At 37.3% G+C, this 13148-nt stretch overlaps 1 protein-coding gene across 4 annotated transcripts in view; it reads right to left on the minus strand.

Moving 5' to 3' along the window:
• Window positions 1-11162, minus strand: part of CCNC (cyclin C) — a 28913-nt gene extending 17751 nt beyond the window's left edge. For 2 of the 4 annotated variants that reach the window (XM_064597916.1, XM_064597915.1), the window contains exons 1-4: window positions 10872-11162; window positions 2767-2873; window positions 1813-1897; window positions 1579-1648 (exon numbers count right to left, since the gene is read on the minus strand). In XM_064597916.1, the coding sequence (XP_064453986.1) occupies window positions 1579-1648; window positions 1813-1897; window positions 2767-2873; window positions 10872-10903 (294 nt within the window). In that variant the 5' untranslated portion in view covers window positions 10904-11162. Of the gene's footprint in view, window positions 1-1578; window positions 1649-1812; window positions 1898-2766; window positions 2874-10871 lie in introns of those variants that run through there. The other 2 variants (XM_064597914.1, XM_064597917.1) reach the window with 2 other exon arrangements.
• Between the last annotated feature and the right edge of the window lie 1986 nt (window positions 11163-13148).

The following is a 13148-nucleotide window of genomic DNA, read 5'->3' on the forward strand; positions in this document are numbered from 1 at the left end:
TCTGTATAATTCCCACACAACTGGACAAAACACAGAAAGATCTGGTCACAGTTAATGATTAAAAACAGTAACGCTATAACCAAATATAAAGGGATACATTTTTTTTTCAGGAATAATTCTTTTTTTTTTTAAGTATCCTCTCCACCCAATGTGGGGCTTGAACTCATGACCCCGAGATCAAGAGTCATACGCTCTACCAACTGGAGCCAGCCAGGCATCCCAATCCAGGAATTCTTTATCCAAAATTCTTAGAGTGAAAACTTTCACTCAGTACGTCACATAACAAAAGATATTTAACAAACAAAACAAATTAAAATCCCCAAATTAATCTTTAAGAGTAGAAATTTATAAAGATTTTATCTAGATTTTCCATACTGGTTGTGCTTCAGATACATCAAATTACATGGTAATATTTGGAAAAACCACCCCATAATATGGGTTTTTTATAAACACTTCCTTTTCCCACTAAAGAACTTAGTAATAACAGGGCTGGTTCTGTCCCTTTAAGCTACCACTTATAAATAATTAGAAAACCATAAACCTCTAGAAAGTCTGTCTTAATATTATTTCTAATAGGGTCAACTCTCATTACTTTAGGTAGTAATTAGGAAAGATGTCTTAAATAATCCTAAATAATGACTAAAACAAAACTAAATCAAAATTGAGTACCAAAAGGAATATAAACCTATTAGGTTTAAATTACATTCGATTTTTAAGAATACAATTACGATTCTAAAGACATCTAAGAAACATAATACAAAGGGTTCAGAACTTTAAAGACTGCATATATTATAATGAACATCAGTCAATATCTCCTATTACTGTCTGGATTTTAGCTGCACTCTCTCAAAAATACTGAAAAGGAAAATGTGAGCAGAGATTTAGTCTCAGCTCCAAGTTCCCATCTCTCTTCTCTCTCCCTCACCTAGTTTCTCTACCCTCATCAGAATCTATTTGACTAGAGCCACACTCAGTCCTTGCTTTCCCTACAGTCTGGCAGGCAGCCATTATCAGGAAGCAGGGAGGGAAGACAGTAGGACATAGGATGCATATGGAGAAGGAGGGACACAGGAGGAGGTACTGTAACTCAGGTTATAGTAGCGAAGCTGTGGCACTTATGGAATACTACTTAGTGCCAAACAGTAAATGTCTTAGAGGACCTAGAACAAAGCAGTTAAAAGCATGGAATTAGTAGCCAGACTCCCAGGCTCTGCCACTTACCAGCTCTATGATCTTAGGCAAGTTTCTTAATCTCTGTGTACCTCAGTTTCCTCCTTTATGAAATGAGGATATTACTACCATACACCCCATTGTTTGTTATGAGGATTGTAAGTCATATTATGAGTCAGTTATAGTTGTAAAAGAACTTAGAATAACACTTGGTATATAGTAAATGCTATGTAAGTGTTTGTTAAATGAATGTATAAAGACATGTATATCTTTGATTTTGTATGAATTTCAAAATTTTGCATACATCACCATCTGTCATTATTTTTATATAGGTAATATGAAAACTAGGGCAGATTAATCAATGTACATTGACTATACTTCAATGAAGAACAGAAAACTATTTCATACCTCTACTTTGGATGCCAAAAACACACATGTAGGAGCCATTAATACAGGATCTATACTTTTGAGAGAATACCTAAAATATGATAAAACAAAATTAAATGTCATTCATATAGAAAACACTGGGAAAAAAACCAAGATAACGCTAGGGCAAACACATGATTCATTTATACTAAGGTTCATCAACATAACGTAAGAGTTTCAAATAGGTGTAACATAATCCCCAAATTAAAGTCCTACCTGGCATAGAATCTCTTGAAATAGACTGTAGCAGTGGCAATAACTTGTTGTCTTAATTTAAGATGTTCACCTAATGCTTGAATAACTAAAAGAAAAATAATAAAGTTTTAAATGTTCTTCTGGTATCTTTATAATATTGACATTGAAAAATAACTTTCATGTGGTTAAATCATGACTGTATTAATTTTTAACAAAGAGAAAAACCTACATATGCTATAAAGCTCTACTTGGATCACACTGGGCTAAGACTAGGATTTGCAAATCTGTTAAAAAAAATATAGGTATGCATTAACAGCAATGAAAAATAGAAAGTGTTCCATAGCAAACACTATTCTTATATTAAGAAGGTTGAATGATAGGCATTTTCCTCTACCTTCTAAGTATTTTCAATGTTTTTTATTATCTTTAGAATAAATATAAAAGGAAAATATTAGACAGTAATCAAACGCACTACAACTTCCACTGTATAAAGTTTATTAAAAAGGCCATAATGAATTCTCCAAACAACAGAGAGGTAAGTTTGCAGAAGAGTGAACTGAAGGTTAGAAAGATCATGTAACAAAGCTACCATGTGGGAGAGCAAGGATCTTTTGACTCTAAATCATCTACACAAACTTGTAAGATAAGAATGATCAATAGGATGCCAGCCCAAAGAATCCATTCATCTTCAAAATACTTGCTTTAGCCAATCTTAAACTGGGTTTAATAACACATTATAAAGGCTTAGGGAGATTAATGAACACTTTGAAACTGTCTTGAGTGTCTCTACAATGTAAGATTCACAAAAGACTGTATTTAGATCACTTAGAAAGATAAATGAATATGTTATAAAAAGAATACATGAATAAAAATATTAAGTAGGGACTAAAACAGCTTATAACAAATTACTATACAAAAGTTTTAATTCAGAGGTAACCAACTGTACCATTTCAGTCAATTTTTTTTAAAGTTTACCATTTGTAAAAAATATCTGTAATTTCCAATACTCTTCTTCTGAGAGAAACTTTAAGTCCTTCTGGCGTTCCTTCAACAGATCTTGTTTATCCAAAATCCATTGTAAACTAGAAGAATGAAGATGTTAAGACACGTTACAGAAAATCAACTAACAAAGTCACAAAAAATATACTAATACTGAACAAGTTATGAACATTCTGAGAAATACAAAGTGCAAGAAGTAACCTTGGAAGATAGCATCTTTCACATTTCTTGAAACTCTGAGAATTATCTAATGAATGTAAATATGTCCTGAAAAAAAATTCCACTCTAATTTTCTTTTTTTTTTAAGATTTTATTTATTTATTTGAGAGAGAGAATGAGATAGAGTATGAGAGGGGGGAGGGTCAGAGGGAGAAGCAGACTCCCTGCTGAGCAGGGAGCCCGATGCGGGACTCGATCCCGGGACTCCAGGATCATGACCTGAGCCCAAGGCAGTCGCTTAACCAACTGAGCCACCCAGGCGCCCCTTCTGTCTCTTTTTTGTTCTCTCTCTCACTACCTTATATTGTTATTTCATTGGTTTTAAGACTCTGATATCAAGAAAGATCTTACAATCAGTGATGCCTTAAGCTTTTAATCTGCAGCATGTTTATTTTTCCCTAGTGATACATAAAATAATGGTATAGTTATTTGGCATCAAATGATGATGCCTTAGATTTGAATTATCTTTTCTCATTTGTTCATGAGTAACTGCAGTATTTCTCTACAAATTCCACTCATGTTAAAATCTGCTTCAGAATTTATTACTAGTAGTAGTCAAGTCTACTGTTTTTAACCAGAGATATGAAATCGAAATGACCCAAAACACTATTCTGCAACTTGCTTTTGTCACTCATTATGTTCTGGAAGTCTTTCTATGTCAACAAATTTGTTATTCAGCATACCTTTAAACTGCTTCACAGCATTATGGATGGATTGTTACTTAGTTAATTCCTATTAATAGGCATGTAGCTTATAATTTTTCACTATTAAAAATAATGCTTTAATGAATAGCTTTGTAATTCACCCTTGCATATTTGGTTAATAATATATTTAAAATAATTTCCTAGAAATAGAAGTGATTGGTTGGTTTTGCTGATAACTTTGTTTTACATTGTCAGTTTGTACTCCATTCGTCACACCAATTTCCATTCCTATTAACAGTACATGAGAGTTTTAAAATATTTAAACCCCCTATGGGTTACTGCCAATCTTTTAAATACTTTACAACTTAAAGGCAAAGTAGTATCTTACTGTTTTCGGGGTTTTGTGTTTTAGTTTACTTCTGAGATTAAACATTTTTCCATGCCTTACTGGCCAAAAATACAGTTCTTCTTTTGTACACTGTAATTTTAATGACAATTTTTCTAATGGGATGGTCTTTTTCACAATTAAGAGATTCTTCTCATATAATTTGTGTACTATGGATAATAAATCATTTGTCAAATAAACTGCAAACATTTCCTGAGTTTAGCATGATCTCTTAATATTCAATTATTTGTAACACAGAAATATGAATCACTTATTAAAACCAACCCATATTTTACTTTGATTTTATGCTGGTCACAAGTGGGAAGGCCTTCCCTGACACTAAATGATTAAAAGAAAAAAAATTCACCTATATTTTCTAATACACTTAAGGCTTTTTTCTTTCAATTTTTCTTATTCCTATGCCATGTTATTTTAAAACATAAGATTAAATTATTAAAATCTGGTATGGAAAATATTCCCCTTGCTAATTACTATTCTTTAGAAAAACTTCTCGATATTCTATTACAATTATTATTCTAAGACTTGAACTTTAGAAGTATTATGTCAAGTCCCAATTGCATTAAATTTAGAAATCAATATAGAGAGAAATGCTATCTTTACAATGCTAGAATTCAAACTCCATTTATTAAAATCTTTATGTTCTACCACAGAATTTAAAAAATTTTCTTTCTATAGGTCCTGCACATTTCTTTAGTTTATTCTTGTGTATTTCATATTTTCCATTGGTACTTGTAACTATATTTTTCCATCATTCATTTAAAAGAAAGCTTTCCACATTTGACAAAGTACAGCATCCTTTCTTGATCAAAACTCTTCAGAGTATAGGCACAGAGGGTACATACCTCAATATCATAAAAGCCATCTATGAAAAACCTACAGCGAATATCATTCTCAATGGGGAAAAACTGAGAGCTTTCCCCCTAAGGTCAGGAACGCGGCAGGGATGTCCACTATCACCACTGCTATTCAACATAGTATTGGAAGTCCTAGCCACAGCAATCAGACAACAAAAAGAAATCAAAGGCATCCAAATTGGTAAAGAAGAAGTCAAACTCTCACTCTTTGCAGATGATATGATACTTTATGTGGAAAACCCAAAAGACTCCACCCCAAAACTGCTAGAACTCATACAGGAATTCAGTAAAGTGGCAGGATATAAAATGAATGCACAGAAGTCAGTGGCATTCCTATACACCAACAACAAGAAAGAAGAAAGAGAAATTAAGGAGTCGATCCCATTTACAATTGCACCCAAAACCATAAGATACCTAGGAATAAATCTAACCAAAGAGGCAAAGGATCTGTACTCAGAAAACTATAAAATACTCATGAAAGAAATTGAGGAAGACACAAAGAAATGGAAAAACGTTCCCTGCTCATGGAGTGGAAGAACAAATATTGTGAAGATGTCAATCCTACCTAGAGCAATCTACACATTCAATGCAATCCCCATCAAAATACCACCCACTTTTTTCAAAGAAATGGAACAAATAATCCTAAAATTTGTATGGAACCAGAAAAGACCCCGCATAGCCAGAGGAATGTTGAAAAAGAAAAGCAAAGCTGGCAGCATCACAATTCCAGACTTCCAGCTCTATTACAAAGCTGTCATCATCAAGACAGTATGGTACTGCAACAAAAACAGACACATAGATCAATGGAACAGAAGAGAGAGCCCAGAAATGGACCCTCAACTCTATGGTCAACTAATCTTTGACAAAGCAGGAAAGAACGTCCAATGGAAAAAAGACAGTCTCTTCAACAAATGGTGTTGGAAAAATTGGATAGCCACATGCAGAAGAATGAAACTGGACCATTTCCTTACACCACACACAAAAATAGACTCCAAATGGTTGAAAGACCTCAATGTGAGACAGGAGTCCATCAAAATCCTAAAGGAGAACACAGGCAGCAACCTCTTCAACCTCAGCTGAAGCAACTTCTTCCTAGAAACATCGCCAAAGGCAAGGGAAGCAAGGGCAAAAATGAACTATTGGGACTTCATCAAGATAAAAAGCTTTTGCAAAGCAAAGGAAACAGTCAACAAAACCAAAAGACAACCGACAGAATGGGAGAAGATATTTGCAAATGACATATCAGATAAAGGGCTAGTATCCAAAATCTATAAAGAACTCATCAAACTCAACACCCAAAGAACAAAGAATCCAATCAAGAAATGGGCAGAAGACATGAACAGACATTTTTCCAAAGAAGACATCCAAATGGCCAACAGACACATGAAAAAGTGCTCAATATCGCTTGGCATCAGGGAAATCCAAATCAAAACCTCAATGAGGTATCACCTCACACCAGTCAGAATGGCTAAAATTAACAAGTCAGGAAACGACAGATGTTGGCCGGGATGCGGAGAAAGGGGAACCCTCCTACACTGTTGGTGGGAATGCAAGCTGGTGCAGCCACTCTGGAAAACAGTATGGAGGTTCCTCAAAAAGTTGAAAATAGAGCTACCCTATGATCCAGCAATTGCACTACTGGGTATTTACCCCAAAGATACAAAAGTAGGGATCCGAAAGGGTACGTGCACCCTGATGTTTATAGCAGCAATGTCCACAATAGACAAACTGTGGAAAGAGTCAAGATGTCCATCGACAGATGAATGGATAAAGAAGATGTGGTGTATATATATACAATGGAATATTATGCAGCCATCAAAAGGAATGAGATCTTGCCATTTGCAACGACGTGGATGGAACTGGAGGGTATTATGTTGAGCGAAATAAGTCAAACAGAGAAAGACATGTATCATATGACCTCACTGATATGAGGAATTCTTAATTGCAGGAAACAAACTGAGGGTTGCTGGAGTGGGGGGTGGGGTGGGAGGGATGGGGTGACTGGGTGATAGACACTGGGGAGGGTATGTGCTCTGGTAAGCGCTGTGAATTGTGCAAGACTGTTGAATCTCAGATCTGTACCTCTGAAACAAATAATGCCATATATGTTAAGAACAACAAAAAAAAGAAGGTAACAGGAGGGGAAGAATGAAGGGGGGGAAATTGGAGGGGTAGACGAACCATGAGAGACAATGGACTCTGAAAAACAAACTGAGGGTTCTAGAGGGGAGGGGGGTGGGAGGATGGGTTAGCCTGGTGATGGGTATTGAGGAGGGCACATTCTGCATGGAGCACTGGGTGTTATGCACAAAAAATGAATCATGGAACACTACATCTAAAACTAATGATGTAATGTATGGGGATTAACATAAGAATAAAAAAATTTAAAAAAAAAGAAAGCTTTCCATTTTTACATTTTGTAACTGGTCACTTTATTAAACCTTTATTATTTATAATAATTTTTCAATTAACTGAATTTTCAAGTTAATTTTATCTCCACAGGCTGATAATTTTGTCATTTTTAGTATCTCATTCTATTAACTGTATTGAGTAGCAATTCATAACAATGTTAAACAGGCACCCTAATTTTCCTAATGTTTCACCATTAAATATCTCTTATTCATGCTTTGATGTTTTTACCATGTTAAGAAAGAATCCTTTTTAGTCAAAAATAGATGTTGAATTTTAATAGACATCTTTTGATGCCTTCACTGTTTATTAACAGATTTTCTAACACTGACTATATTTCTACAATAAAATCACTATCATTTTTTTCTATTTCTAATATAATGTTAGACTCTACTTGTTAATAATTTATGATGTTTGTATTAATATTCAAAACAGACTGTTTTTAGTGCTACCTTTGCTAGATTTTATCAATGTTCTTGTAGCTTCAAAGAGAGAACTGGAAAGCTTTCTTTCTGTGTGAACTGGAATAATTTCAGTAGCAGATCCTCTTGAAAATGGGAAAACATTTACCCATGAAATAATGTGAGCCAGAGCATTTTTTAAGGGGTAGCTCTTTGGTAACTTTCTTTTTGTTTTTTTAAAGATTTTGTTTATTTATTTAATTGACAGAGAGAGAGAGACAGCGAGAGAGGGAACACAAGCAGGGGGAGTGGGAGAGGGAGAAGCAGGCTTCCCACGGAGCAGGGAGACCGATGCGGGGCTCGATTCCAGCACCCTGGGATCATGACCTGAGCTGAAGGCAGTCGCCTAACCAACTGAGCCACCCAGGCGCCCCTCTTTGGTAACTTTCTTAATTTGTTTTGGCTTTCAAATTTATTACCATGGAGATAACCCAAAAGTACATCTGGATTTATTGACTTTTCTCATTCCTAATTTTGTATCTTCGTATCATCCCTCTTTTCTTTGATTCAACTAGCAGCAGTTTAGTCTACTATTTTGATTTTTCCTTCCAAAGAACCAGCTCTTATAATTTCTGACTATTTTTCCTTTTACTATGTTAATATCAGTGTTACCTTTATTAAGTCTTTTTTTTACCCCCTCCCCCGGATTTATTTCACTGTTTCCTTTTTAATATTCTCAGACTATTCTGACTTATTTTTATTTTTTCTCAGTTATTCTGGATGTTAGTTTATAACTGTGGCTTTGGCTACATCCCATAGGTATGGATATATATTGATCTCATCAGGTTATTTCCTTGATATTATGTAACTGTATTTTCAGTTTCCTCTTTGATACAATTAAATATCCAGAATTGATTTTGTACATTTTTATTTGTTACCTCTTCATTAATTCAGTCAGCCACCTAGTATTTAGTGCCCTTCTACTTTTACTGCAGTAAGGTCAAAGAATGTGTTGTGCTCTACTTCAACTTTCTAGAAAATGCTGTGATTCACTATGTTCTGGAATTATCATTAATTTCATCCTCACAGTCACTTAAAGTTCTTAAAAAGATAAATTTCACAAACAAATATTTAAGTTTTTCCTCACAGCACATAGTATGGAAGATAAACCAAGAACACTTATACATAGCAAATCTCATAAAATTTAAGATTACATTGTTTGTAAAATTCACCATTATTTCATGTGCTAAGAAAAAAACTGTCATGCTCATTTCAGAAATGTTAAAATGTGCATCTTCAAGCCATGATAAACATAGTTCATGTCAATTTTCCTCTTTTCCCAAAATCACCTAAAACGATGGTTTTTGTCATCTTTTTGTTGGTTTGTTTTTCCAGAATTGATCGCCTTGTCTTTCTCACTTGCAACCTTTTGCAGATAAGGCACTTCATGATTCTGAAGAGAGCTCAGTGGCCCCTTCCTCCAGGACTATTTGAATTGTGAGGGAAGGACACTTTCAAAAAAAGTACATTTAACATTATAACAATTTTATATTTCAAAAGTGAAAAAACATTATAGATCCTGCTCCCCCTTTGGTAAATGTTCTCATTATGCTTTCACTTATTGGCCAATAAGTGAAAGCATAATGAGAACATTTACCAAAAGGCAGGTAGTATCTTTTTTTTTTTTAAGTTGAAAAATGGCTCTAACTTCTGATAATCAACAGCTAGCTACCTGTCAATTCTTTTTTTTTTTTTAAGATTTTATTTATTTATTTGAGAGAGAGAATGAGAGACAGCACAAGAGGGAAGAGGGTCAGAGGGAGAAGCAGAGCCCCCCCCCCCGCCCCCCGCCGAGCAGGGAGCCCGATGCGGGACTCGATCCCGGGACTCCAGGATCATGACCTGAGCCGAAGACAGTCGCTTAACCAACTGAGCCACCCAGGCGCCCTACCTGTCAATTCTTTCACCTTCTTTCAAACTTTATTAAAATACTACCCCTTGTCCACTAAATTTTCTGTATTTTAATTTTGCCCAAGCAAATATTACACTGAGCAAAACAGTGCAAAATAAAAATATAATCAGAGGTAAGGCTTCTACAGAATTTCATCTCCACAGAATCACTTACAGCAAGAGGAAAGCCTGCTTTTCTGAAAATAGGTTTTTCTTCTCTTACAAAGGACTAAAAACAGAATGAATAGGAATCCAACTTCTTCACAGAATCAAAATTTAAACTACAATTACTAATGGTCTCTTGGCATTAAGATATATTTACACTAAAATAGAGAGTATCAGGTTCTGTTCATCTTTCAACCGTAGAGCGGAAAGCCTAGTCAAAGTTCAATTAGTCTCATCACCCACCTTTAGGCCTAAACAAATGTATTTAGGGAAAAATATTTTTAATATTACTCTAGTTCTTCCACGGTCAAAACAAAAACAAAAACAAAAACTTACTCATGAAATAGGTTAAAGAAATCGGCAAAGTCACTGGAAAATACATGCTTAAAACAAAATATAAGGCACAGACTAATGAAATGGATACATTTTGAGAGCACCTGCCCTATTCCTAACCAACATACAACTCCATCTAGTCATAAGGTAAGGCAGGAAGCGGTCAGACAGCAGAAACAAGACTGACTCTGGACTCTCTCCTCGGAATAGTATTAAATCCACTCAAGATAGAAGGTCAATGACAAAAGACTACAATGCCGACAACTGAAGAGAGCCCAGGCAAAAGCGAACCCCAACTGTCCTAAAGAGCCGGCCTCACAGTCCGGAACTGTGCCACACTTTCCATACCTGCGCCCATCCCATCCCACCCCATCCCATCCCACCCCACCCCACCCCGCTTCCAGGCCTAGTTTATCCAGGAATCCGAAGTTAAACTCCTTCCTTCCTCGGAGACCGAACCTCTTTAGCCCCCGCCCTTGCCCGCTCACAGATCTTTCCCCCCCACCCGCGAAACGCAGCCAGGGGGCGGGGAGAGGGGAGTCGCCAGAGAAAGTGCATCCCGCTTCCGGCCGCTGCCGCCCCCGGGAGACCCCGCGGCGCTCGGGACAGGGGCCGGGATCCAGGCCAAAGGGAGTCGCAGGCCCCGTCCTCACCGACTCCCAAGAACAAGCCCCGGGCGAGAAGACGGAAGATCACTTACTAATGGGAGCTCTGCCAAAAGTTCCCTGCCATGGAACACAGCTTGCCCTGATAAAAAAGCACCAGCCGGCGGAGCGGCCCGCGGAGCGACCATAGACCCAGCCCGCCCGGTAACCGCGCTCCTGGATCTGATCTGCTCGGCTCCGCTCCGCGGCGGCTACGGTGAGAGGAAGAGGATGGCACTCTAGTCTCCTTGACGCCGGCCGGCAACACTCTACAGTGTAAACCCGTTCCTATGGATAAAAGTTCCGGCCAGCCCCGCGGTAGCAGACGGGGAGCAGACAGTCTGTGGGCGCACTGAGGGGGCGGGAACTAGTGCTCACAGAAGGCTCCCGGCGGTCGAGAGGCTGTCGCGAGAGTTTCTTACCGGTTCCGGCCTAGAGCTGGGGAGCTGTTTTTTGTGAGCTACGTCGTTCAGTGAGTGGGGAGGAAACCTGGGCAGGTTTGGATTTTGTTACTTCATTTTACAGGCCGCCACTATGGCACTTCGTTAAAGTGTAAGGTTTCGTGACTTCAGTTCCTTCTCCTGCTATTGAAAAGAGGTATAAAGCTTATTTTGTCTTCAAGGACCTACCAAAATTTACCTGCACCAAGCCGAATACGTTCTTCATGGAGTCCTTTTGGACTGGAATGCAAATTTTTAGAGCAGCAATACTTTTCCGTGCCAGAGACTACCGGTTTTGCAGAACAGTGAAAAACATTTTTCCTTTATTACATATGATGTGTGTGTATTCACACATAAGTGCCAAATAGAAAGATACAGCCAGAAATGCAATAATTTAATTTTACAAGATGAAATAATCTGTATTTCCCATTTTTATTATCATTGTGATGTTGCATTTTATTGTAAAACTTATTATTCTAAATAATTAGATACACCTGAAAGCTGTTCATAGAAAACCAATGTTCTGAGCAGCTTACTGCATTATTTTTCAGCTAAGTGAAATAAGTCAGAGAAAGAAAATAGCATATTTCATTCATTCATATGCACTTTAAGAAACAAAACAAATGGAGAAAAAAAAAAGAGACCAGAAAACCAGATACTTTTAAGTATAGGGAACTGGTGGTTGCCAGAGAGGAGGTGAGTGAGGGGATGGATTAAAAAGGTGAAGAGGGGGGCGCCTGGGTGGCTCAGTTGTTAAGCGTCTGCCTTCGGCTCAGGTCACGATCCGAGGGTCCTGGGATCGAGCCCCGCATCGGGCTCCCTGCTCCGCGGGAAGCCTGCTTCTCCCTCTCCCACTCCCCCTGCTTGTGTTCCCTCTCTCGCTGTGGCACTCTCTGTCAAATAAATTAATAAAATATTAAAAAAAAAAAAGTGAAGAGGATTAAGAGTACATAGATCACTGATCAGCACTGAGTAATGTATGGAATTGTTGAATCATTCTATTGTACACCTGAAACTAATACAACACTGTATGTTAATTATACTTGAATTAAAAAACAAAGGTAAAATTAGAGAAAAACTTTTTTTTTTTTAAAAAAGACATTATTTTTCACATTGTGGTTAGAGACCAGTTAGGGTGTCATGACACTGTGAATCTGAAAAGCATTTTCTTTTTTTTTTTTAAGATTTTATTTATTTATTTGACAGAGAGAGACACAGCGAGAGAGGAAACACAAGCAGGGGGAGTGGGAGAGGGAGAAGCAGGCTTCCCGCGGAGCAGGGAGCCCGATGCGGGGCTCCATCCCAGGATCCTGAGATCATGACCTGAGCCGAAGGCAGACGCTTAACCGATTGAGCCACCCAGGCGCCCCGAAAAGCATTTTCTTGAATGAAATAAAATATCAGCTATGTCAGAAACAGCAAGTATTATTTTAAAATTTTGATTCATACACACGCACATGCATTAGGTCCAGATGTGAAATGCATGTCAGTGACTTAACATAAAAATATTTTATATGTCACATGTCACTACCATAAAGTCTGATGTGGATTAGATTGACCTCCTTGGTGGTTGTCCTCCGGATCATCAAGGATCTAGCATATTTTCATCATTCAACTATTGCATCTTGGTTCTTTGCTTCTAGGCTTAAAAATCTTTCTAGAGAGAGCACAAAGGACTCTCACTGGCTCTTGATCAGTGTTAAGAGACTTGAACCAGAAACAATACCATCACTTCCTCTCATGACCCATTGACCAGAATAGGCATGTGACTCTAAATTAACTGCAAGGGAGGCCGAGAAATGTAGGGGAACATGTAGTATGTTTGATGAACACTTACGTCTGCTACAATGCAGATCACAGTCAAAAAATTTTTTAAAGTGGTGGCTTAAGAAA

This window comes from Mirounga angustirostris, unplaced genomic scaffold (genome assembly GCF_029215605.1).
Source record: "Mirounga angustirostris isolate CCGP_5_RB_7025 unplaced genomic scaffold, mMirAng1.0.hap1 SCAF_8, whole genome shotgun sequence".
NCBI classification, from domain to species: Eukaryota; Metazoa; Chordata; class Mammalia; order Carnivora; family Phocidae; genus Mirounga; species Mirounga angustirostris.